This window comes from Crassostrea angulata, chromosome 2, assembly GCF_025612915.1.
Source record: "Crassostrea angulata isolate pt1a10 chromosome 2, ASM2561291v2, whole genome shotgun sequence".
Lineage (NCBI taxonomy): Eukaryota > Metazoa > Mollusca > Bivalvia > Ostreida > Ostreidae > Magallana > Magallana angulata.
Genome location: NC_069112.1, coordinates 73,089,709 through 73,116,704, shown reverse-complemented (window position 1 = coordinate 73,116,704; position 26,996 = coordinate 73,089,709). Strand labels below are relative to the sequence as shown.

The following is a 26,996-nucleotide window of genomic DNA, read 5'->3' as shown; positions in this document are numbered from 1 at the left end:
TTTTGTATGGAGTAGTATATGTGTAAATATTACCATAAGTCTTTTACTGCTTGTGAAACGCAGGAGTTAATAAAACAAAATAATAGGAATTGATAGGTATGTGTCTTTCAAGGAATTTGGCTTAACTTCGACTCGAATATAAAGCTGTCTGCCAGAATAGAAAACACATTTACGTTCCAAAACTCCTAGGTAAACATTTGTTTCATTTCATGGATAATTTCATTCTTTACTAATATGCTGATGTGTTAACACACTTTCACTGTAGAAAAAAAATTGTTACTAACTACAAAATATTTTTTAAATAATCCACAACCTCGAACCACTGCAGGCACTGGGATAAAAAGGTAGTGTTATCGTTTATTGTCGTTACTTGTCTTTCTAAGTTTAAATTTTTCAACTAAAACAGTTTCATGGTCTAGAATGGTATCTTGATCTAGTGAATTATCATTTTTTTCAATGACTTCAGTTAATATTGCATAACCTATCCTCTAGATCATTACATTGATTATTACAATGAAATCAATCCCCACAAATTACATTTAATCTTACTGGTTATATTTTCTAAAACGTCATCGTATCATAATATATACCAATAAACACATTTAGATATGTAATATTCGGTTTCCACTAAATCCTACCTAAACAGTTCCTTTATGGTTTCCTTTGCTCAAACTAGCCTCCCCTTTCTTATCTATTTTTATTTTCATAAAAAAATCCAGAACAAATGGATTGGTGTCATCTAAATTGATAAAATAAGTATCCTGGAAAACAAGACTTTTAAAACTTAATTTTAAAAACGGAAACTCTGAAAAAATACACTTTTTAAGTCTTTTTCGTATTGTCTTGACAATTCTAGTTATATTATTGGTTTTTCTTTTAAATAAAAATATATATCAAAAACTAAATTAACCTCACAATAGCTTCACAAAGTAATGATTTTTTTCCTTACTTTTTTTTTGGTATACTGCTTCTAACTTTCTTTGATCAAATTAAAAAAAGAAAGTTGAATGAATAATTTGCAGCTATGTGGTAAATGTAATACTGTTTAATACTGTTTTTCAAAAACGAAATGCATTACAGATTGTATTGATATGGTTTTGTTGTATCGATATTTTTCAATATTGCAAAATAAATTAAATATAACTTAAAGACCATTGCTAGTCTTCGGGAGGAAGATAGTCATGCACTTCAACAGAACAATAATGTTTTGTGGTTCATGCGGATTTGAAGTGACTTAAAGCCGCGTTACCAGGCTATCCATTCTTCTATATATGAGAATTTAAAAAATGGGTTGTGTAATACATTCTGTCAGATCATATAAATTACACTAGGTTTCCCTTAATAGTAATGTAGAAAAATACTAGGTATTTGTAAATTTATTTCTCTCATTATAATTCAATGATTGATACTACCTTCAAATTTGTCCTTAAAATGGATATCTCTTTAAAATTCAGTTGGGACAAATACGTCTTATTCCCTTTAAAAATAGACACATTTTATTTTACGTAAAATGATTTTTATAAGCCTTTTCATATCCAGTTGTAAATTATTAAAATCAAGTAAATGTGAGATAAGCAACATTGTCCTCACGAGATTTTAGATACGGCAATGGTTTGAACGACTGAACTTTGTAGGAGGGAAGTCATATATATATATATTAAGATGTGCATAAACTATTCTTGGGTTTTTTTCTTCCTAACTTCGAGGAGACATGGAAAGCAATTCAAAAGTTGACTTTTTTCATGTTAGTCATTTTACATAAAATAAATATTTTAGCATAAACCTTATAAATGACATATGCAACTGTAACTGAACAAGAGCATACGGCTTCTGGTGAAAGTTTCGTAAAACGTAGGTAGCTGTTTTGGAAAAAATGATATCCTACTGACATTTTTGAAAATGTAAATGTGTTCAATCTATTTTGTTAGTTTTGTCCTTACATGTGCACAGGGCGTATTTCAAAAACTGGGTTTTTTTGTGATCTGCTTCGGCCAATCACTGTTGTGTCCATATGAGGCATCCGGCAAATGCTTCCACATGCGCACACATTCTGCTTGCATAAGTTGTTCTTATAAAACTTGAAGCTTTGGTTTAGTATTTATATAACATTTTACTCAGTTTTATTTCCATTCATTTACCTTAACCCCTTAACGGCCAAGTGCGCCTTTTGACGCATTTTTATGCGCGCTGAGAGAAAACTGCTGATATGATGTAAAGACATGGAGTACAATGAAAAAAATGATATATTTGAACACAAGAGAAAAAAGGGAATTTTTTTCTAACAGAAATTTTCTAAATATCAAAAAATATGATTGAAATATGCACGTATTGCAGAAAAGCAGTCAAACGTCATGAAATATAAGAATTTTGGCTGATTTATAATTAACCAAACTTAATTTTCTGAGCAAATTTTCTAGTTGAAATTACCATATATAAAACAATTAAGATTTCTACTGCAATTTTCGTATCGGACATGATATTGTATGATTAAAAATAAAAAAGATATCCGCGAATGAAAATCGGTTGTTCTGATCGTGGAAAATAGATGATCTAAAAAGCGTGTTCAAAAGAAAATTAAAGCAATTGGATATAGAAAGAAGCAAGCCATTTTGACGTTCTATTAGCTTGGACAAGGCGTTATAAAAAAGAAAGACTAGGCTACAAATAATTGAAAAAAAAATAATACAGATTCCCGACAGGTTCAACAAGGTTCCAGTTTCTAAAAATAAAAATTCACGTCACATGTTAGTTGTATAGCAACAATGTAAACAGCGCGGAAAATTAACATGGCTTCCCGTGACGGCGAAAGTGACAGTGATTCATCCGACGACGATTTGTACAGCAGTTCTGCGGGTTCAGACATTAACATTGATGATTCTTTAGATTCTTTTTCATCTGATACGGATGAGGATGATGATCCGAACTCCCAGTCGTCCTTAGAGACTTTCTCTAGTCAGATCAGCGATTCAGAGGGTCCCGGTTTTTGGTCCAGCGAATTGCATCCCGTGTCGGTCGCACCGTTCTCAGAGGAAACCGGTCCCAGTCACGATTTGACGCCGAATAACAACATTTTGAGCTACTTCTTTTTGATGGTATCAGAGGTTTTCTTTGAGAGAGTGTCCAATGAAACCAACAGGTACGCTGCTCAGGAATTCGAGAAAAGAGGTCACCGTGACGCGGATTGGATTGACACTTCTCCTCAGGAAATCAAGGCGTATTTTGGCCTGCACATCCTTATGGGCACCAACCAGCTTCCAAGTGTAGATATGTACTGGTCACAAAACAAGTTCTTAGGTACAGTATAAATCATGAGAACTAATGTAGCAAAATTCATGATGAATTCGAGTAGGCTAATTACTAGTGTCAGTTAACACGCATGCATAGTATGCATATGATGATATGTTCTAAACTGCAGAGTAGCAGGTGCGTGTTGAACAAATTACTTCTCATGTGATTTTTTTTGTAACACAATAACACAAGATACTATTATAAGAAAAGAATATGGATTTTATCAATATTAACAGTATGAATACATCTTTTGGTGTTATAATTAATTTTATTAGGCCTATTTATATTATGTAAGAAACACCCTCCTCCAAATAAAAAGAAAAACCAGCTACATGTAGGTTATATCTAAAATGTATGAACTAAGTCGGTTATTCTAATTGATTCATTTTATTTTCTATGCTATTCATTATTGCATGGTTATAGTTATTATAATACTCTTTTGTTTGAGATCATTTATTATGATCTAAATCTGTATATATCTATGTTATAGGAAACCAAGGATTCAAAGACACTATGAGTACGAGCCGTTTCCGGAGATTGACAGAGTATCTACACTTGAATGACAATACAACTCAAGGCCCTGTTGGATCTCCTGAGTATGACTGGTAAATAAAAGTAACATATTGTAGAATGCAGTTATCATAAAAGTGCATTATCACCAGTGTCAAAAATGTAAAAATGTCATCATTTTAGTGTTGAAACATTAGTTTTTGAAAAATAAAGTTTCGTAAATGCAGTTTTGTGTAAGTACAAATTGAGTAACGCCAGTTACTGTAAATTCCTTATATAACGCGAGTACTTAATTCCGCGATTCAGGTGTTTTGTATCAAATCGCGAGAATATAAAATTGCGATCAGCAATTTTTTGTTATAATTTCCTATAATTCAAAACTGTCTGAAAAATAGAAGCGAGATTTTAAAATCCATGAGAGTTGCTATCTATAATTCAAAATTTGTTTTACAAAAATATGATTTTGTTCAACAAAACATATTTGGCATTAAATGTCTTACAGGCTTCACAAGATACGCCCATTGATAGAGATGACTCGGAGAAATTTCCAGAGGTATATGATGCCTGGACAGTGTCAGAGCATAGATGAGGGGATGATAAGCTACAAAGGTCATTACTTCGCAAAGCAGTATACACCATGCAAACCTATCAAAAGAGGGATGAAGGTATTTTTTCTCAATGATTTCTTTTTTTTTCTATTACCAAAGATCTATTTTATTATAGTTGAAATAATTTATCTAAATGCAAGAAAACAAAGCATTAAAGAAAAGCATATACAAAATAAAAGACAAGAACATGCAGTTCAATATCAAACAAAAAGGACTAAATTCCATTTGAAATACATGTACAGTGTACCTTGCTTATCATAAATGATACCGAGATCTCAGAAACGATGAGAACATTTGAAGGATAATACTTTTTTACTAACTTGTCTGTCAATACCTTGCCTCGTTTTTGAAATTGTCCATACATAGAGCTTGCCTTTGCGAACAAACTATGATACAAAAACTCAATATACAGGTGTTGATTGTGTATTGCTACATAAGAAAAGTTGATGTTATAAGAAATGAAGTCATCATGTTCATCATCACTGGTGTTAAGTTGTCATTATTGTTACTTTAAAGTTAATTATCTAAATATAGAACAGATAAATTAGGTATATTTTACTTCAAGTTCATTTGGATATATCAAGTCGACGTCAGAATGGAAGTAACAATTCTTGATTTAAAATACGTCGTCTATATACCTAAATGTCTAGTTGAAGATCAGGACAATGTTATTACTTGTAACAAAACTAACTGATATGGAAGTGGCACTTTTTTCATCAAAACGATTAGAATAAACGTTTTAAATCAACAACTTGATATTTTGTTGGATGAGGCCCTGTAAAGGTAAGAAGCAAACGTTTTTGAGAAATGGTGAGTTGGAAGGATGTCCAAAGTGAAAATCTTACGTAGGCAGAAGATTAAGTTCACCCTAATTTAATCGAAACAAGCAGCCGTCTGAGCCGAATTTTGAACTATATTTAAAGATTTACTTAGAGAAGAACAAGTTCATAACTCAGAGGAAACTTTGAGGAATATCATCAACATGATTAATCGTGAATTCGTTCATGTACATCGCTGAAGATACCTTACTATTTTAAAAATATTTGGGTTAAAATTACGCCATGTTAACTCGAATTTTCTCATATAGTTGACTATAAATCGTCAGATCTTAGCTACGTTTCATTTTCAATATGAAACATAAATTTGCATACATTAATTGTCGAAATGCGTAATGTATGTCACTGGATAAATAGAATTTATAAAACTATATTGCTATATTGCTAAAGTTTAACACGTTTGTGGTGTGATTTCGCTAGTAATGGGAGGAATATTGTTCAACCACGTAAATTTACCCATCCCCCATGGATATACGTGGATGGGGATAGGAATAAACGAAATGAATTAATTCAAAGAGGTTTTTAACAAGTTTAACTATGTAACAATAATTTAACTATGTAACAATAAATACCCTCAGTCGTTCATATTCGATAACAACTTTTGCTATAGACTTAAGACATATACATCGATATAGAGAATGGAATAGAAATAAGCTCTATACTTTATGTTAACCACTACCCAGAATGTTAAATAAAAATCGGATTAAGAATTATAAACAAGTACAGAAAAAGAAACCAAATATTCTTTTTTTGTGAAATGTCTTTTCTCCCCTAAAACAAAGTTTTCTCTTTGTAGTTTTTTGACTATTCGAAAACTATAGAATGAACACTTCTTTAAAGATATAGATGTCTTTTCCTATTAGCTTTTCATTCAATACATGCTATCTAATTTGTTGTACAATTTACTGTATACCATCACCTATTATCTATGTTTAATATTCCATACTTTTTTGTTAAATTTTAGAAGATAAAGCTGCCCAAACGAGTTTGACTGTCGTATTCTCCATCTTGTTTTCCGTAATTGGACTGGTATTGATGATGGCTGCAATATTTGTTTTCTTCAAAATAAAAAAGAAACGTTTCAACCAGAACGGGAAACGTGACGTCAACGACAAAGACATTAAACTAAGCAGTCATGGAGTGGTTCATCACTACGACGAATTGCATGTGAGGGATACAGAAGAGACTTATACAGCTCTAAAAAAAGCAGAAGAGGAAACTCCACATGAGGAAATATAAAACATCTAAAACAAATACGTAAAGAGTTCTTTGATTGCTAATGCTTTTTTTAGAAACAAAAACCAATAATCAGTGACAATGCTGCTTGTATTTGTGGAGTTTTGTGATATTCGTATTTGGACTATAGCAGAACAAAATCATGAACATCACTTATGTCTTAGAGATAGATACACCTACATATATATTCCACCTCTATTTATTAGATTATTAATGGACGATGTTATCGACAAGGATTTAGAGAAAATGTATTTTGAAACACAAATACAAGCTATACTGATAGAAGCTTTTTGTAAATGAATAATCACATTTTACAGGTTTTTTTTATGTTTATCGATGTATAAGCTTTATATTTCTCGGATTTATATTAAGATGGGGTTTCCTTTAGTATATGCTAAGAACGGAATTATAGGTAATGAAAATGATAATAACATATTGCATGCAATATTTAGTTCATAGTTCTACTATGTACATATCTTGCATAAATCTCCGTAAAAAGTAAAACAAAAAGAGCTATCAAGTTATTTTTACTTCGGCAATCTGAATTATAAATAATTCAAACCCAAACGATTGATATTTTGAATTGCGGAGTTAAATACCATGTATTTGTAAAAATGTTGATGAGCAGTAGTGTATCAGCGGAATAAATTATGAGCAGTGGAATAAAACTCAAATTATCATACGACAAGAACTGTTCAAATTAAACATAATCATTATTAAATAACTTTTCTGCAATAAACACTTTAAAGTGACTGCAAGAGGTACCAAATCAAATTAAATGACAATATTTCTAAGTTGCATAAGTTAATGAACTTAAAAGGGATACGAACAACGCAAACTGTCAGACTTCTCATCTAAATATTGGATATTAATGTTTCTTGTTACTTAGCGTTTATAAATATTTGTTGTGTACTGTGTAGGAATAACTCTCCTAACATTTTATTCGTAGGGTATATCCGGACAACTCATTTTCATGTGATAAATATTATTTCGGCATGAACACATAAAGAAAACTTCTTTAAATAAGAAATTGAGGTCATATTTATGTCAAGGAAATCACATCCTGTGAAACGTTTTCACATAATATTTACTTATTATATAGTTTTTATACACTGCTCTCACTCGTGTCCAAAGTCAAACATTCCCGCAAATCGACAACAACAAATTAAAAGTACAAGATCATATTTTTGTTTACGTCATTCAAAATTATTGGGAATTCCCTTTCATCAATCAAGTACACTGAGAGGATTTCGGGAGCACATTTTTGTCGAAAAAATGAATTACTTTTGTAGACAACCTTTCGATTTTTCTTACACCATCAGCGATAAACAGAATTCTTTTTTCTGCTGCATTTACCCGCTGTCCGGAAGTACTTGAATATAGCCTAGTAGATGATATCAAATATGTTTGCTATGCACGTAGTAGGGTTTACAAGTTACTTCCTGGTAATAAAATGGGGTTTTTTACTGTACACATATACAAGATAATATGCAATTCACGCTGCATATAATGAGTTGTACATCATTGCTTCAATGGGGATCATGATTATTAATTATACTTTTGACAATTCTAGCTATATTCAGTTTGCCAATAAAGTCTGATTCATGTAATTCAAGAATAATGTTGAAATTCCAAAACAAATTTATTTTTCTAAAGTTTTAACTATAATATTGCCAATGGGTGGTGCATGTACAATGAAACTTTGGACACTAATACACTAAATATTCCAAAACATATATGCAGTAATATAATTCATTTTTAATGAAATATTATGTTAACTCTGATTTGCCCCTGAAAACTATTGATGGTTTATTCAACCGAAAACATTTTGACATATAAATAAATAGTTTGGAGAGCGCTTTCCCTGTTGTGCATTTCAAAATGTACTTTAGGCGTAAAAGTGTAAAACGTTTACATTAATAGATTCATAATAACTGATTTTAATTGTACTATTAATGAATTGATTGTATTGGTAGGATTGTACAAACATTTATTTTGCTACTAAAAACAAAGCAACGGCTAAACTTATCGTATTGTTGATTATAAAAGGTCATATATTTGCCTAAATCAGTTCTTAACATCTGAGATAAACACAATTTTATATAAATTGCATACGTTTCTAGAATTCTAGTGGATTTTTTCATGAGCGGTTATTTTTTTTTTTTTTATTTTTTTTTTGGGAGGGGGGGGGGGTAAGTTATGTGGAATATTCTCAAGCTCAATAAAAAGATTATCTTCAGGTCATTTAATTAGAAATTAGAACAATTTATATATTAAAAATAATGTTTTGCAATCATATTGTCCCAAATCGTACAAACTGCAAACAGCAATATTTACAAGTAGGTATACATACTAATCTTTGTGAAAGTGTAGTGATAATCACTAAGTGCTAAAAAAAAGGACATGATATAGTTGTTACATGTAAATAGCGTAATAAAAACAATTAGCACAGCAAATGGTTTCTAATAATTTTGGTTTATCAATCACAGAGCACTTTGTACATATACTTTGTATGTTTACATGTCCTCATATGTAGTTTCCATTTCTGATTGTCCTAACGCCGTATACGCCACCTCTCGTGCTGTACCATGTAAATCATCGTAGTGTTGAGTCATTTCATGGCTCTTTGTATCAATGTTTTTGTCACCAGGTTTGCCGGTTTGGCGGAAACTTCCGCGTGTTATTTTGAAGCAAACAAATATGCCCGCCATTATTAATACCAATCCAATTACAGAAAAACAGATGACGAATACTACAGTTAAACTCGTTTCTGCAAATTCATCCCCTAAAAATAAACAACAAACAATGTCAGAAAATGGCCAAAACCATCTTTTTTGTGAATTGACGAAAACAAAAGTTCCGAATATTTTAGGTTTAGAATCCTGTTTTCAATTAAAAAAAAAACCCTTCTTAAGAAAATTGATATAACCGACATATGGCTACACCCATCCAGTATTCTAATGAGGACATATTAGCTTAGTTTGCATCTACCTTTTACTGTTACTCTGATATCATCGACAAACGAAGAACAATTGATACTGTTACAACTCTGCAACTGGAACACGTGTTCCTCTCCTGGGGTCAATGGTCCAAATTCGACATGCGCTAATTTGCCCTCTCCAGGATCGGTTATGTTTGCAACTTCTCTCAGGTTTGCCCCTTCTTGTAAGGACAAAATAAATAACTGTTCGAGTCCTCCATCGAACTCTGAAATCCACGTCAGATTTATGTAACCATTGGTCATAAAATACACAGTGAAGTTGACGGGAGGACAAGGCTTATCTATAAAATGATATCATAAATAGAACTAAACTACAAAACTATCTTGATTAACATTGAAAAAAGAACGGAACATCACAGTATGTAAATAACTTATTGGTTAATGTGAAAACTACTGTACACAGGTAAATCGAATGCCACTTAAACGATTGAAATATCAACTAACGTAAAAGTTATCACCGTACCCTCTGGAATAATTGTAATTGTTGCGACTGTTTCTCCGTTGTACATCAATGTATAGTTTCCAAAATGATTCCGATCATACATTTCTACGGTACTTTCTATGCAGTGTTTGTAAATAACGTCGCCTTGCAAAATGATTGTACTGTTTGGCTGTGACTCAGGAGAAACCCATGTGAAATTGGATGGCTCTGGAGCAGGATTTGCAACCAATGGAACAGTTACTTTGACTGTGATATTGCTTCCACTTTTTGAACCATATATTGTTTTGAAATATAAAGAGTCGTCAATTCTTGGTTTACCTAAAATATTGATATGGTAAAAATGTTAATATAAAAAATAAGCATTAATGTTTTTGTAGTTGAATTTTTATTTCCAACACTTTTGCTAGGAAAGGTGTGTGTATTCTTACACAGTACGTTGATTTTAAACATGTTTGTACTGCTGTTGAATGCTGAAGATGATCCAGCACAGATATAATTATCTGAATCATAGCATTGGGATGATTCTATAGCGTAGTTCAACCATTTGTCTACTTGCTCCTCCAAAATAATTTTAGAATTTCCCTGACCCCTAATCAGACGAATAGTAGGAGGCGGGTTTCCATCCACATAGCATGATATTTGCAATGGCGTGTGTTGCTTTTCTTCCCAGTTAGAAGTCATCATGTCATTTATAAAGATAATTGGTTTTTCTAGGTCTAAAAATATAGATGTACATGGTATATATAATTACCGTTTCCATTTAATAAGTATAAAGAAATGCGATCTTTATTACAAATAAATTTATCCATGAAGAGTTCTTCTTACTAGCATAGAGTATGGTTGGGTAATGTTGAGGAAAGGTAATAAAAGTTTATTGGCATAACTTTAATGACATTCTGATAAACATGTAATTTGCGAATCTAAATAAATAAATATACCTGTATCTAATTAGTGTAGCCGTACAAAAATTTTAAATAGTTTGTTTGTAAAATACATTAAGTTGGTTTGATGTGAACCTAAGAGTAGAATATAGAATTTTTTTTTCAAAATATAGATTAACACTTGCATTGAACGTCAAGAGTGATACTTTTGTTTATCACTGTGTCATTTCCCCATTTCGCTTCACAAAGTAACACGGAAATATTCCTATTTAGGCGTTGTTGCTCTAACATTCCTTCCTTTGAGATGACAGAGATGGATCCTGAAGAATCTTTATATTTCCATGTTTTGTTACAGGGCGGGTTACAATCAACTTTACATTGATATGGACCGATTGTCTGCCCTTCTCTTATGGTCAGTGTATAAAACCTGTTCAATTTGGGTTGTGGAGTCAATATTATTTTCAATGGTCCGTCTACGGATAATAAAAAAAAAGACATTTCAAATTGTAAATTAGTTTTATAATTATTAATAAAAAATCGTTCTCATCCTCATCTCTCTCTCTCTCTCTCTCTCTCTCTCCGATTGTTTTGACTGATTGTATTGATGCGGTGTCTTACACAGAGGATTGATATGCACTGTATCGCTTCGATACGACTCCAGTTCCATTGCTGTTGCTTCACACGAGTACCGATTGTATTTGTGAGCTCTGGTGACTTGAAATCTAAGGGTCTCATCGGTTTCTCCATTCATCTTTGTGTCATTGACAAACCAGGTGTAAGACAAGGTGACGAGCTTTGAATAGTAGTCAGGGGCAGATGTTGAATTACTGGAGCATGTCAGCGCGGCATACGTATTTATCATTTTGTCTGTATCTCCATTAACTTTTGGTTTTGAAGGTTTATCTGTAATTACACAGTATCATAATTTACCACATTAGGAAAACTGACTATCTAACCTTTAATAAAGACTTGATTATAACCAATGCAAGCGTGAGAAATAAGACTAAACACGTTGAAATCTCTCGTACGTTGGACCATTGTGTTTTGTTCATTTTTGTATTTAGGGTATCGATTTTTTTTCAATTGAAGTCAACAAGCAATTGTCTGAACATCAAGAAGAGCGGGTAGATATGGAAATCTTCACTGATATTTTTTTTCTTTTATTAAAATCATTATTCATCACAAAACATTCATATTTTGATATTCGTATCATATAAATATGTCTTCTGTGTAATAAGCATAGTTTTACATACATGAAAAAGAAATACTATTGTATATAAATCTATTATGATTATAATAATTAGTATTCATCATAAACATACATCGTATTACTGTATCATATATCAAATATCAAAAATATGGTACTTCATGTACTGTATTGAAATTATAGAAAGTTTCCAACATTTTTATAAAAATTGTTTTTATTTTTACAAATACTTGTGATAATTAAATTCTGGAGAAAAAGAGTACTTTTAAGCTTGTGCCTTAGGTCTTGCTCACACATTCCTTCTTTCTGAATTCTACATTTTATTTTATATTTATATATTGTAAAACCAATGAAAGATAAAAAGTTATTCAAAAAAGAAGTGTTCTCGCCAATATCATTGTAAAATCCTAGTACAACAATTTTCAATGTGACGTCAAATTTTAAGTAAATGCTTATTCTCTCCCAGATATGTTTGACAATTTTGCAATCATACAGAAGGTGTTATACATCCTCGTTAACATTGCACACTTTGCACAATGGAGAGACAGTTTTGTTCCATTTACTGACACTTACATTATTGTTCAATATACCATGAAAGAGTTTGTAATTAAATTCTGAGATTCTTTTTCATACATTTCTTTGATTTTTGCAACATACACATTTTCCTATCGACATAATGTGTCGTTAAAATCTTTTCTCCATCTATTGTCATATATTGGTTTTTGTACCTTTATATCAATATACAATGAATAATAAAGATTACTTTGTTAACATTGTTAACTGAATTTACGGCATTGTCTCGAAAAAAAAATGATACACAAGGTTTGATTCTGACGTATTTTGAATAGGTGTAGTCAAATTTTTCTTTATAAACTTTAAATGCTTTTCTAAGCATGATATATTCACATAAGATATTGTTCTTTTCTAACCAGTTTTTGTGCAAAGAACATCATATCATAAAACTCTCCATTTTCATCAAAAATATCTTTAAAATAAGAAAATCATCTTTTTATCCAATTTTCAAAACATAGTGATTTATTTTCATACTTGAAAAGGTTATTATTTCATATAAATTGACTCAGGAATTCGTCTCTATTTAGCGTATTCACATTTTGTTTTTGTTTTTTTACATCTATTAAAAGCTGAAAATACATTTCCGTAAAAAACAGGAAGTTTCAGCATTTTGAAAAATGATGATTCCAAAAAGTTTTATTCTGTTGTTTTTAAAATATCAGAGTTATTTAGTTTATATTGTCTCATAACTGCACTAAGTGTTCTATGTGTAACACTGTTTTCATTTAATATTCTACTTACCCATGACGCTTTGGCAGCATGGAATTTGCTCTCAATATCAATAACACCTATTCCACCTTGTTCAATTTTGCCAATTAAAGTATTTCTTTTAATTCGGTCCCGCTTGTTCCAAATAAAGTTATGTATAAGTTTAGAAGCAGCTTTAAAAAAATCCCATTTAGGGTTTCCTGAAATATTAGCATTATATAATATTGTCGATATTGTTAGGGTATTGACTACAGTGCATTTACCAAATATAGTTAAAATTAGTCTTTTCTAGTTTTTCTAGTTTACTTATCCAATTGTTTTCAAAGCATACAGTTTTATCATGTCCCAGGTAAATACCGAGCGATTTTATACACTGTATAAAATCGCTCGGTATTTACCTGGGACATGATATTCAGGTTTTTGTTATTTTTATTCCATGTATATGAGAATCGTTAGAATACATATCGATAAATGAACCAGTTAACAGACATTCTGTTTTTTCTAAGTTACGTTTAGGTCCAGCAACCTTACTAAATTCGGTAATTGTTTCTATTACTTTTCTCAAAGAGTTTGTATCTTTTAGCATGTTGATACAGTCGTCCGCATGTTGAACAATTTTAAAACTTAAATCATTGCAAGTATCATTTTTATTCAGAGTTAAACCCTTAATATAGTTATCATTTTTAGTTTTACTGGCTAATATTTCAATTACAAATATAAATAATAGAGCGGATACAGGACATCCCTGTCGAATTCCTCTTTGCTTTGTGCATGATTTCGATATCCAACCATTGTTTTTAATTTTAAAGACTGGGTCATTGTACAATGATTTTATCATTCCTATGAATTTATCTTCGAAGTTAAACTTTTCTAGCGTTTTAAACATAAAATTATATTCTACTGAATCAAATGCCTTTTCAAAATCAAAAAAAGAGTAATATTCCATCTAAGTTGTTGTGCGTGTAATATTCAAAAACATCAAGTATTAGTCTAGCATTTTCTCCGATATAACGTCCTTTTATATATGCACTTTGCTCACGTCCTATGAATCTACTTGCTATTTTTTGTAAACGATTAGCTAATACGTGTGAAAATATCTTATAATCTGTGTTTGTTAAACTAAGGGGCCTGTAGTTTTTGGGATTATTTTTTTCTCCTTTTTTGAAAATTAAAGTCATTATCGCGTTTATTTGTGAAAAAGGTAATATTCCATTTTCTATACTCTTGATTAGAGATTAATAATAAACATGTTTTATATCATCCCAAAAGGCTTTATAGAATTCTGCCGGTAAACCGTATTGTCCGGGAGATTTATTATTTTTCATATTTTCAACTGCAGTTGTTTTACATTCATTTAATGTTAGTATTCCATCACACATTTCCTTTTCATTATCACTGAGTTTTTCACAATTAATACTATCGAGATGATTTGGAATATCAACAATATCAATATCATTGCTTGTATATAGCTAATCATAAAAATTCATAAGAACATCTATTATTTCTGTTGTCGTCGTATATTTTATTCCATTTTCATCTTTTATCTTGTTAATCGTATTATTTATTTGTTGTTTTTTTTCTAAATTTAGAAAATAAGTACTTTTTCCCCTTTTTCTAACCTTACAGATCCAGAGCTAACATAAGCTCCACTACATTTTTCCGCATAATAATCATCTATTCCTTTCTCTAATAAACGTTTATAGTTCATATTTATTTCAGAGTATTACTGAGATTCTATTTTTCCTATTTGCTTTTCAATGAAGTTTATACGATTGTTCTTACTTTTAGCCAAGTTTTTAGAGAAGTTTATGCAAAAAAAAAATTATTCGTATTTTAAGGTGCCCAATTTACTTATAGGGTCTTGTATTTCTTGTTGTATATTCTCGAATATATTTTTTTCAGTTGTTTGCAAAAATTTTCATTGTTAAGCAATGAGGTATTTAGTTTCCAATATCCTACACCGCTAGGATTTTCAGATGTACATAATTCAAAAGTTATTCCCATGTGATCTGTTAATCTATTACTTTCTACTTTGGGAGCTTTCCTTATCATAATATTGTGAAGTATGGAACATAATCAATCTGAAAGGAAAACATAGTCCTTTTTACTTTTCGGACATTATCTACATCACACTAAGTTAAACCTTGCTCGGATTTTTTTCCAAAATATATCCAACTATCTTTTAGACTAAGAGTTTTTAAAATTTTCTTTGGAATATTAACAGTAATTATCACTTTATTTATTGTTAATTTGGCAATTAAAATCACCACATAGTACAACATTATCTAAGTTTATAGAATTTTTATTAATCCAAGTATTAAACGTTTGAAAAGATCAGCCCTTTTTCGTTGTTTGGGGCATACATATTCATCAAAGTTACCATTTTTTCATTATATCTTATATTAACTAATAATCTTCTCCCATCTAGTGATTTATGGTAATTGATCATTTCTATATTGCTTTTTTCTTGATTAAAATTGACACTCCTCTACTGTAAACTGATTCTGAATAGCAATTAATTATTTCATCAAACCATCGTGAATTATAAATACATTCTTGATTTTCTACAAAATGAGTTTCTTGTAAAAATATTACATCATATTTCACATCCCTTAGCCAATCAAAAAGAATTGTTCGTTTTTGTGCGTATTTAAACCTCGAACATTTAAAGAAAAAAAGTAAATGTCGTATCGTTCATAGGCTTATGAGAGTTACATTTGTTGGCTTACTAGCGATTGTCACCCTTGTCGCACTTGTCATTCCTTTTTTCTCTGCCTTCGAAGATCTTTTAGAAAGTCTTCAATATTCGGTTGATCCTCGGTCGATGCTCCTTTCCGGGGTAAGGAAGGACTCCTGAGCTTCCGGGTGTGTTTGTTAGCCAGCTTTTGGTATAAGAGTCTAAGTTTGTTTTTCCAGGCCATTTGTTGATTTTTGTGTATAGAGTGGCCTCTTTGTCCAGACCAGTCCCCAGAACATGTCGAATGTTCCCTCGGCAAATATGATGCTACCATCGAGATTTTCAAGGACAGCCTTGACTTCTGCTATTTGATCAGCCTTTGCAGTATCGATCTCCTCCATTACAGTCTCTTTGTCATCACTCTATCCCTGAGGGTCTCTTACTGAATTGCCAATCCTTTTAGCATCAAGAGCTGTTTCTGCATCTCTCACCTTCTGTGCAGCATCCGTGTTCCCCGATCGAATGGCCTTTGTGAGCTGATATTCTAGCTCTGCGGATTGGTGGTGCTCCCAAAAAACGCGAAGATTGCAGGGAAAGAAGTTGGACAACGGATTGTCCTGGCCTTGGAAAACAACCACATTGTAAGGGAATTCTTCATGATGTTGACACTCGGAAGATCCAGGCGCATGCCCGGCTTCCTTTCACACTCTGCAGACCTTAGGGTTTTTGCATTGCTGTTTTCGGTGACCGTTTTCCCAGCAGTTAAAGCATTGGGCTTTAAGATCATCTACGACTTGGTTATAATGATATATACGGCATTTTAACTTTGCACATGTTGCACTCCTTGGGAGTGCCTTGTTGTTCGGGAGGGGGGATATGTAAATGAATCTGTTCCCGTTTAACACGCAAGTCATTCGATGAGTCGTCGGGTGTCTGATGTTTTCGTATTTAAGGTCACTCTTGATCGTGACATCAAAAGAGTGCAACATCTCCAGTACGGCAGAGTCATCTACAGACAAAGGGAGTCCACAGATAGTTACCTTCCGGACATTATCACGTGGACTTGTGGCACCAGTAGAATACGGATTTGATTCGTAGACTTGGGTAGTGATGTTTCTGATTTCAAAACCCTCTACTATCAGCACATATCTACTTCTCTTGGATTTTAGATAAACTCTCCAGAGATCTCTTTCCAATTGTATGCAAAGCACTTCGTCTCCAACCTTCTTATGTATGGATTCGTACATTTGAAAATCGCCAGTTTTTTTGTTCTTGTCCATTTAAATTTAAAAAGTTCTTAATATATACAGGTTTGTTCATTGCGAATGACTGTGACAAAACGTTTTCAGATGCCATTTCAGCGTCAAACATTGAATAACTGAATTACCGTTATACACAGGTGAACACAGGTAAACACAATTCAGGTAGATACATGTACTACGCTAGCGGAAATTTAAATTCCAAGTAAACACAAAGGAAATAAAGAAAATGGGTAAAATTCCAACACGAACTTAAATTTGAATTTGATTTTAAATTAATGAGCTAAATTCCTTTTGTTGCAGCTGACTACAAGAATACAAATCATATATGCAAACACACAAATCTTTTTTTCTAAATGAGGAGGATATTTGAAGGGCGCCTCTCATTTATGAATTTTATTTAGGTCAAATCACTGTCCAAAAAAGTATTTAAGAAAAAAAATTGATTTAAGAGAAATCGGGGAGTCATATTTTTCTCTCGATGCAACGTCTACGTTTTAAGCTTTCATTGTTTATTCATATATACTGTGGAATTATTAAATTTCGTGGGGGACAATTTTCGTGGATGGCTTCAATTTTACAGGTTCGTCGGGACGTAATTTCGTGTATTCTTATTTATCTACGAAAAGAAATATGCCTTTATTACTCTAATTTTTCAATTCGTGGAGGAGGTAATTTCGTGGATGAGAGGTACCCACGAAATATCACGAAAATTGAGTCACGAAGAAATGATTCCACAGTATACGTAGAGTATAATCTGTTAGTGGTATGATGTATGATATCTAAAAACGCGAGTGCATGCATATCTTTTGTATATTTTTAGCCAAAAGTATCTGCCCTATGCATAATTAATTCGAAATACACTTTCTACAATGATTTATTTAGTCAGACCACGTTCTTGGTTTCACACTTTTGGAAAGCATCTTCGAATCCATCAAAATTAAAATCGCCAAAATTGATTTCCCTCTTAATATTTCGTTAATATTTGACATATCGTCATTTCTATGGTTACACGGGCTAGTTTATAAAAATAAAAACGATGTGTTTTGATTGATTTCACAATAATTACTAATCAGGCAAAATTCAGTTATAGTTTACGGGCATAATTTCACAAGTGTTGAAATATCAATTGGGTAAGCAGTAACTCTGATGCAGGCATTCACTGTAAAATTGTATTTATTAATTAGTTTATGAATAAGATGTTTTGTTGACTATAAAAACATTTCCATCAACAAAAGAATTTAATCAACAAAACTAAATTAAAACTCATCACTAATTGATATAAAGATTCTTCTTTTTTTTTAAAAATAAGAGCTCGTAGTAAGTGAAGGTTAGAAAATCAGGGGGATACATGTATATATATATATATATATAGAGAGAGAGAGAGAGAGAGAGAGAGAGAGAGAGAGAGAGAGAGGAATCTATATTGTGTGATTTTATATTTTGCTTTATCTAACGAGTTGATATAGTATATATATTCGCGAGACTTGCCGAGCGAATATTACCATTTCAATGAGTTGGATAAAGCAAATATGAATTCACACAATTATAAATGTTTTATTAATCAATTTGATTTATATTATGAAGCTTTTGAGAGAGTGTCTTATATGACTCGAATTGATTTTTTTTTCAAAGATTAGAAACGATGATGCAACGTTGTGTTATGCGGTACTTGGGACCTTGCGCAATATAATTAAGTACGTCATTTTTGAGATAAATCTAACTGTTTTAATGTAAAGTTTCACTGAAACAAATTTTGATATAATTTTTTAGCTCCATATAAATTTTCTCTATTATTCATTAGATTAAATGGAAAAACTGACCAGAAGACTTGAATACATGTAATCAAGTGTGTTGACATACACAAAGTTGTGAATGCTCGTTAGTTTGAATTGACTTAAACGAGGAACAGTTGTTGACCAGCCTAATTATTTGAGATTGAAAAAAAAGTGAATAAGATGCTTACTGGTGGTGGAATCAAAGTCTTATGAAACATTATTTTGCTAAGTTCTTGTATATTAACACAACCAGTACGCTCTGTTTTCATTGCGTCGTCAGAATGAACTCCTTGGTGGTGTAACGTAATTTGCAGTGTTATAAACTACACAAAGAAAATTGAAAGTTTGAAGGGAGCTAAATTTATCAAAAATATTGACAAACAAGAAAAAAGGTATTTTGGTTACGGATATATATAACTTTGCCAAGAAAAAGGGGGGGGGGTAAGCCCCCCCCCCCCCACCAATAGCCCAAGTTCTGACGCCTATGCTACGCAGTTATGTGTTTTCTTTCGTATTTGTATTTATCTTTCAGCACTTCTACACAGACCATCCGCTGCGTCAGACGGGATTTTTTTTTCTCAGGCTTGAAATCTTTAATACAAAGATGTAGTTGCCACGTTTAGATCCGGTGTTTATATATTATTTTGTTTTTATATATTATTTAGTTTTTATATATTATTTAGTTTTTAGTTAAATGCTAGTTTATGCTAGTTTTGTAGATGTTTTACCTCTTTCATATGTAGTTTTTTTTGTTGTCCTGAAGATGGGATGGGTTGTCCCGAAAATTTGACAATATTTTACTATATTGTTTGTGTCGTTGGTTATTTTTAGTGCTTATATATATATATATATATATATATATATATATATATATATATATATATATATATATATATATATATATATATATATCATAAGTTGAATTTTTAACTAAATACGGTATGGCATATACCTTCTCGGTATTTCTAGTAAGACCTAGTTGTTAAAAAAAAGAATGTAAGGGTCATTGGAAACATTAATCGGAATATTTATTAGCAGCTTTTGTGTATAACTATTCGATTTGTTTGATTATATTATGATGAAGAAAGTATTTTATTTCTGCTTATGGCAGATATTCATAAGTATGATCAAGTATTTGATCCACAAAACTAAATGAAGTGGATATTGAAGAAAACGACAAACGTATTTTCTTTCTTAATTATTATCAAATGAGATTTTCATTTGTATTTCGATCGTTTGTCAACATCTACTAATAAAATAAACTTACCCAGCACAATAAGAACAACGCCCCCTTCCATCCACGCAGCGTCAGAGGAAACTCCACCGGCATAATACCCAGCATCCTCCAATGTCGTGTTCCTTATCATAAACGCGATATTGGTTGAATCATAAGGCCTTGTAAGATAATTGTACTTGGTTAGATGCCTATCCTTTTCATGATACTGAACTCCACTGCTTTTTATATTGAATATACTTCTGTTGACTTGGTATGTGTGATAAACGTGATAGAAACCGGAAGATGGAAAATATGGAGCTATCCATGTTATATTGACATTGTTTCTTATCTGCGTTTTTACTTTAGAAACTGCAAAAAAAATTACTACAATAGAATTCACAATTTACAAAAAGTTATAGAATATTATCTAAACAATGATATACTAAATCATCGAAGCTTCGAGACCGTACCATTAAGTATATACCCCTTACAGGTATGTGGTAAACTGCTTCTGACTTTCAAATATTTCTTTTATGGCAACAGCTAATTTCTTACAAATTTATTCCGTCTATAAGGGCAGTTTTGTTAATGTAATTCATAGGCTTAGTTATACATTTTGGTACTCATTCTAAGACGGATAATCTAAATATTAGTTGAAATATTTGCATTTAAGACCTTATCAATCAGCACATGCATACAATATCATTGATTGTCTATCAAACATCAAACATAACAAACACCATAATGTCTAAAATATAAGAGTTAATGCTAGCCAAAGCAACAACTATTACCATACCTAACTTGAGTAAATTAAAGTAAGAACACTCAAAAATATTTTACAAGGAACTATTTTTGAATTGTCAGTGTTAATTTTCCAGAGCAATATTTTGATCTTTGGTACATGAAGTGGTAACTTTAAACTCATCAAGCACGTGTAAAAACTTCTCCAAAAACAGCGCGTGCAAATTCTTGACATGCATTTAGTATAGCTAAAATATAAAAATAATGAAGAGCACTTTAAGTTAAATTGAATTTAAACATAGAAATGAATCGCTACAAAACATGTCATTTAATCTAAGTTACACAACATTAGTTTGTAAACATATCAAGAAATACTTTCCTGCTTTTTATACATCCGTTGTCTATATTAAAAGGTTTAGATAAAATTGATGTTTAAAAACAAGAGGGAGATAATTTTTAAAAAATGAACGGTACCTTTAAACGTCCTTTCACTTTCTTCCTGCTCCAATGCCAATGGTCTTATTCTGATGTTGATTGCTTTATGCAACAAGGCGTTTCTAACAGTGTACTGTGTATCGTTAACCAGAGTCCAGCTACTTGAAACGTTATCCAACGTAATCAATACATCGAACTCAGAGGGACCAGGAGAATGGCCCCAATTGAATATAACATCGCCAGACACGAACTTTGATGATATTTCTAGACCTAATAAAAAGAATTGTGTGCAATATTGAAAATAAAATTAAACGCTATACAGTGTGCAGATAGGCTGATTTATAGAAATTAAGGTATCTCACTCCTCACGTTTTGATTTACTTGCGCAGATGATCATTATATTTAAAATGAATATGATTCTATTTATCTAATGATAACAAAATGATTATTTTTTGATACTTACACAACATTCATAAAGAAAATTCATTTCTTTGGTTCTGTCAAGAAACAAAGTTTTCTGGAAAACTATTTTTTCTTGCAGAATATTTTTCAAGACGAAAATGAGAGAAACAAGCAATTTTATTAATTTTAAATGTACTTTTCTTTTTATCATACTTTATTCATTATTCACATTTTTAACATCTGATAGGTTTGCAACGTATTATATAGGTTCTGTGTGACATGTACAAAAGTAAGTCTTGAGAAAGTGATAGACGTTTAGCATAAAATTGTGGAAATATATAGAAAATGTCTCAATTTTCTTAAGCCAAATGTTGCGGGAAATGATAAAAATGATCAAAATGATACTGAATACATATCTAGGCAAACTGGATTAACCTTATGAAATTATCTATATTCAAATATTTTTTTTATTTCAAATCAAATTGAATCTTTTATAAAAATTTAAGTGCAAAAAGGTCGCAAAAAATAAATGCCGCTTCGTACAAAATTGTTCCCTAATTCCTATATTCAGTGTGACCATTGTGCATAATAAAAACAATATTTGAAGAAATAAGTTTGCTTATAATAAAAAATACTGACAAGAAATTCTTGATACAAGAACATTGAGGAGTGGGATACCTTAAGAGAAGTATAAGACATTACTACTGGGATAATATGCGTCAAAATGTTCATTTGTATGCGGTCAAGGATCTTATTATTCAAATTTTAGTTATGTTTTCTAGCCCAATACGGTTTTTTTTTCCTTTCACTTAATAGTGAATTTAGATAATAATGAATCCAAGTGTTTGCATTATTCAATTTATAGCTTTCGAAAAAAGTTTAAAATCACTAATAACAAGAAATCACACATTCTGACGGATCGAATTTGCAATGATAAATGGGAGGAGTTTAACAATAAATTTCCTCGGTTATCCCTGGCTAAGCGGGAATAGAATTAATCCTGGTTACTGGCTAAGTCTATCACAGTTATTTTTCAATGTTTTGTTTGACCCAGTGCATCATATATGTATAACCTTCGATCGTCAATACTTTATGTATTGATCGTTCGTTAAAATTAATTAGATAAATTTGATTCAAAAGTTTCTGATATAAATGGAAATATTTTTCAATTTTACTTTTTTTTTTATATACCTTCAAATATATTTTTTCGATTATCGTAAATTGTATAATTTCTAATATGTCTGTTAATAATATACATTAAAATAATACATACAACATTTATTAAGTAGTGCATATTTTAATTTTAAATATCTACAAACATTAAACAACAGTCAATAGAAGTTTCTTCAATATAAAAGTATCAACTTACCTTGAATAAGCAATAACAGTTCAAAACCAATAATACACAGAAAAAGAATCATTTGTATTCTATAGACGATATAGACACACTGCAAATCTGTATCAGGAATTCAAACCATTCGCCAAAATTGTGATTTGATTCAGGAAGAATCCGAGGAAATAACGAAAATTAACAATAACAAAAACTTCCCCCTTTTTATGCAAATCATGAAATATAGACAGATATATTAACGGAACATTTTAACGGAAATATGTATTCACATATCAAGAGTTTTTGAAGGATCAATATCATGCTTTCAAACTAAATGATTTTTTCATAAACAAAACTAATTGATAGAAAAATAATTTCCTGATTATAAGAAACATGACAATTGTGCACCATAATAACTAAAAACAGGAAAACAACATGGGACATGGCTTAGTAAAATCTTAAGGACGGCGGTCCCAAATCATTTTATCTTATCTTTTGTTTTATCTTAAGTTTTATACAATGTTGATCAGTTTATGGTGAGTGAAAATCATTAAAAAAATTACAAGATCATGGACTTTTTTATTTCACTGGGGGTGTTTCAAAATTTGTGCACGAAAACCCTTAGATATAATAGAAAGTAATAAAAAAATAATTCAGGGGTGTGGTATAAAGTCTGATATTTAAAAAAAAAATTCTGCAATAAATGTTTTACTCTAATCAAATTGTAATATCAAAAGTCAATACCAATGAACAAAAAAAATATGTAGGTTGGCGACATAAATTTTTTAAGGGGTTGTGTGAATGTTCACTGTGTGGTTCATTTTTCTTCAGAAATATCATTGAAAAAAGGACATAATTAATTATGGTTTGACGTTACATTAACTGATATGCATAAAACATTGTAAGGTTATGGTATAAATTCAATATCTACCCGATTATAATACTGCTAACTGGCTTTAAGTGTTTTAGGATTTATAAACCATGGAAATATAACGGAATCGTTGCAAACAGAGAAAATTCGGACTAATTTCTTTTTCTTAATCTTTCTCCACTGAAAATATTCTGGCATCACAAATTACGTTTAGCAGAATGAAAAACATTTTCTGTTCTCTCTTATTCTGATGTATGTTATACGATAGTCATATTAATAGCATATGCATGGATTTTTGCGCAGAGGTGCGACATCTTAAATGAAGTTTGTAGTCCTAGAGTGCAACAAATCATTCTCTAGGTAAAATCTAGATGTATATTCTTGTTACTTAAGAAAACGCTAGCCGTCACAAATTGTTAACAAAGAATGTAGACTACAGAACGAGTATTTTCTAAGGTTTTTTTAAAAATAAGTTTTAAAAGTATTGTTTTCCAGGATGCTCATTTAATCTATTTAGATGACAATATATATTTATCCATATGTTCTGGATATCTGGATATCTAAATTAAGAACATAATAGATAAGAAGAAAGAGGGTAGTTTGAGCAGAGGAAATATGAACCGTTCAGGAACTGTTTAGTTAGGATTTTGTAAATACCGAATATGTCATATCTGAATAGGTTTATCAGCATATATTATGATACGATGAGGTATTAGGGAATATTACTAGTACGATTAAAGGTAATTTGTTGGGATTGGTTTAATTGTAATTAGTAATTTAATGATCTAGAGAATAAATGTCATACACTTTCTTCTGAAGTCATTTAAAAAATATCAATTGATTGCTTTAAGATACCATTCTAGAACCTGAAAATTGTTTAAGCTGAAAAATTCAACCTTAGAAAAACAAGTAACGCCAATAAACTATAACATTACGTCATTGTCTACGCGCCTGCATTAGTTCATGATTGTGGTTTATTTAAGAAATATATTGTAGATAGTAACATTTTTATCTACAGTTAAAGTGTACCTATACACATCGGCACATCAGTCAGAAGAGTAAAAGTATCCATGAAATGAAACATATTTGTAAATAAATCCTAAAAATGGGTATATATTATATGTCAATACTACGTTTACAAAATACTATTTCTTTTTTACAAATCCTAAAATATATTTGTAGGATGTATTCTATACCCTTTCATAACTTGCGTTTGCATTCTGCTTCAATAAAATATAATTAGTTATGCATAACAATTCTCGTTGATTCATTCCATCTTTTCATTTCTTCTTTTTTTTTTTACTTTAGGATTTTCAGCCCATTATTATTTTCAATGTATCGGTTTTGATACAGTACTTTTTGAAAAATCGTGTCTCTACGGTTACATACATTTTCCCGTAAAAATAAAGATTTTCAGCTCAGTTAAAATGTAATACAGACCACAATAGATTTGATAATAGAGAATCCAAATATCAACAATAGAAATGACGGTCTAATCAAGAAGGAGAAAGTCGATATCGATCATCTTCGCTATCCAAAGGTTTTTGGTCCACTTTGCTCCCCATAAACCCTTGGCGGATGTCAACACGAAAACTTGGTGACAAGCTCCGTTTTATGATTGGATGCAGCTGCAAGTAGCTGATCCAATCGCAGTACTGGTAAATATAAACTTTAAAAGGAAACACAACTGTGATCTTTGGTAAACTATTCGGTGCTTTAAACAAGTTGAGACACAAGTTCTCGAGTACAGTGCCTCCCCAACGATAGTCTAATCAGATCGCTTTAGACACCTGCATGTTTTACTGTCAATGAACATAGTTCTACAAACTTGTTAAGGCTCGCGTGATAGCATGGGAAGTAAACATGGCGAATGTAGAAGTTGCATATCCAGTTAGTATATATGTTCCTGCTTATGGTTATTGCTTTTAAGGGTTCAATGAGCTGTGTTTTAATTAGTTTCGTTGGTCTGCAATATCCACGACAACGATACCTGGTTTTATGACATGAAAGCTTTCATATAAATCGACGTCTTTTTCACTCCCGGTACAGGTCCTTACAAACGCTATCAATAAAACATTCCATGCTTCCCTAGGTTATGACTTCATTCGTATTTAATAACATCGTTTATTATGTTCCGATATTCGGTAGTCAACATGTTTTCAAGTTGTTTTAATGATGTAGTGTGTATATAACCCGTTGTTTAATTCGATTAAAATGTAAAATGGAAGGGGCGCAACTCAAGTTGCTCTCTAGATAGCGCTACCACATCACCGAGTTTTCGTAATGGGATCCACCAAGGGTTTATGGGGAGGAAAGTGGACCGAAAACCCTAGGCTAGTGAAGAAAAGTGTGTTTGTCAGCAATTTTTACTTCATTGTCGTGTCTTTGGCGTTGGTTAACATCAAAGATCTCTTGAAATATAATAAAACAGGGAAATATACTTAACAAAAACAAGAGGTTAAGTACAACTGGGAAATTTGTAATTTTTAAAAAAATCAATGGCGAAAGTACAGTGGACACTCTACCAAAAAAAATAAAGTAATAATTTATGGATTTTAAATTAAAATCAAATAAGATATCAAAATAAAATAAAATCTCTAAAAATAAAAATAAAAATTATTTTAGAACAAAATATAAATAATAAAAAACAAAGAAAATATTTAGAGGTTACGTTTCTTTAGCCCTTTCTATTATAAATGATAAAAAAAGTAAAAATCCACATGTCATATGAGAGTTTGTTATTGTCATTTTGCCTGTAACAAGCTGTTGTCAAACATATACTTATTCGAGTTTATTTTTTAAGACCATGGGTTATTTTTGAAACTTAGAAAAAAACAAATACTAAATCTCACATTTTGTCATCAAATGAAAATGATTGCCTTTATATTTTGCGATTGAATGCAAGTTCCCCAGAAGTACGTTCCTATATACATGTATATATTAAAAGCAATGATTGTTCAGAATGAGAAATAAGCTATTGAATTTTTTTTTAGGTTT

The 26,996-nt window shown here is 31.2% G+C and overlaps 1 protein-coding gene across 1 annotated transcript; it reads right to left on the bottom strand.

Annotated features, from left to right (window-relative positions):
* Positions 1-8,928: 8,928 nt before the first annotated feature.
* LOC128172362 (uncharacterized) lies at positions 8,929-23,288 on the bottom strand. Its single transcript, XM_052838163.1, has 9 exons — positions 23,168-23,288; positions 21,436-21,666; positions 20,272-20,589; positions 11,421-11,705; positions 10,988-11,275; positions 10,350-10,637; positions 9,943-10,239; positions 9,470-9,760; positions 8,929-9,263 (listed from the first exon to the last, which is right to left on the bottom strand). Exons 1-9 carry the CDS (start codon positions 23,217-23,219, stop codon positions 8,995-8,997), a joined length of 2,319 nt encoding a protein of 772 aa, XP_052694123.1. The 5' UTR covers positions 23,220-23,288; the 3' UTR covers positions 8,929-8,994.
* Between the last annotated feature and the right edge of the window lie 3,708 nt (positions 23,289-26,996).

What these genes read in the sequence shown, in the direction of transcription:
- LOC128172362 (XM_052838163.1), bottom strand. Translation starts at nt 23,219, where the DNA reads ATGATTCTTTTTCTGTGTATTATTGGTTTTGAACTGTTATTGCTTATT. An exon ending in ACTGTTATTGCTTATTCAAG is followed by an intron (nt 21,667 to 23,167) that starts GTAAGTTGATAC and finishes TCTTTTTATTAG; the next exon opens with GTCTAGAAATATCATCAAAG. An exon ending in TATCAGAGTAACAGTAAAAG is followed by an intron (nt 9,264 to 9,469) that starts GTAGATGCAAAC and finishes GTTTATTTTTAG; the next exon opens with GGGATGAATTTGCAGAAACG.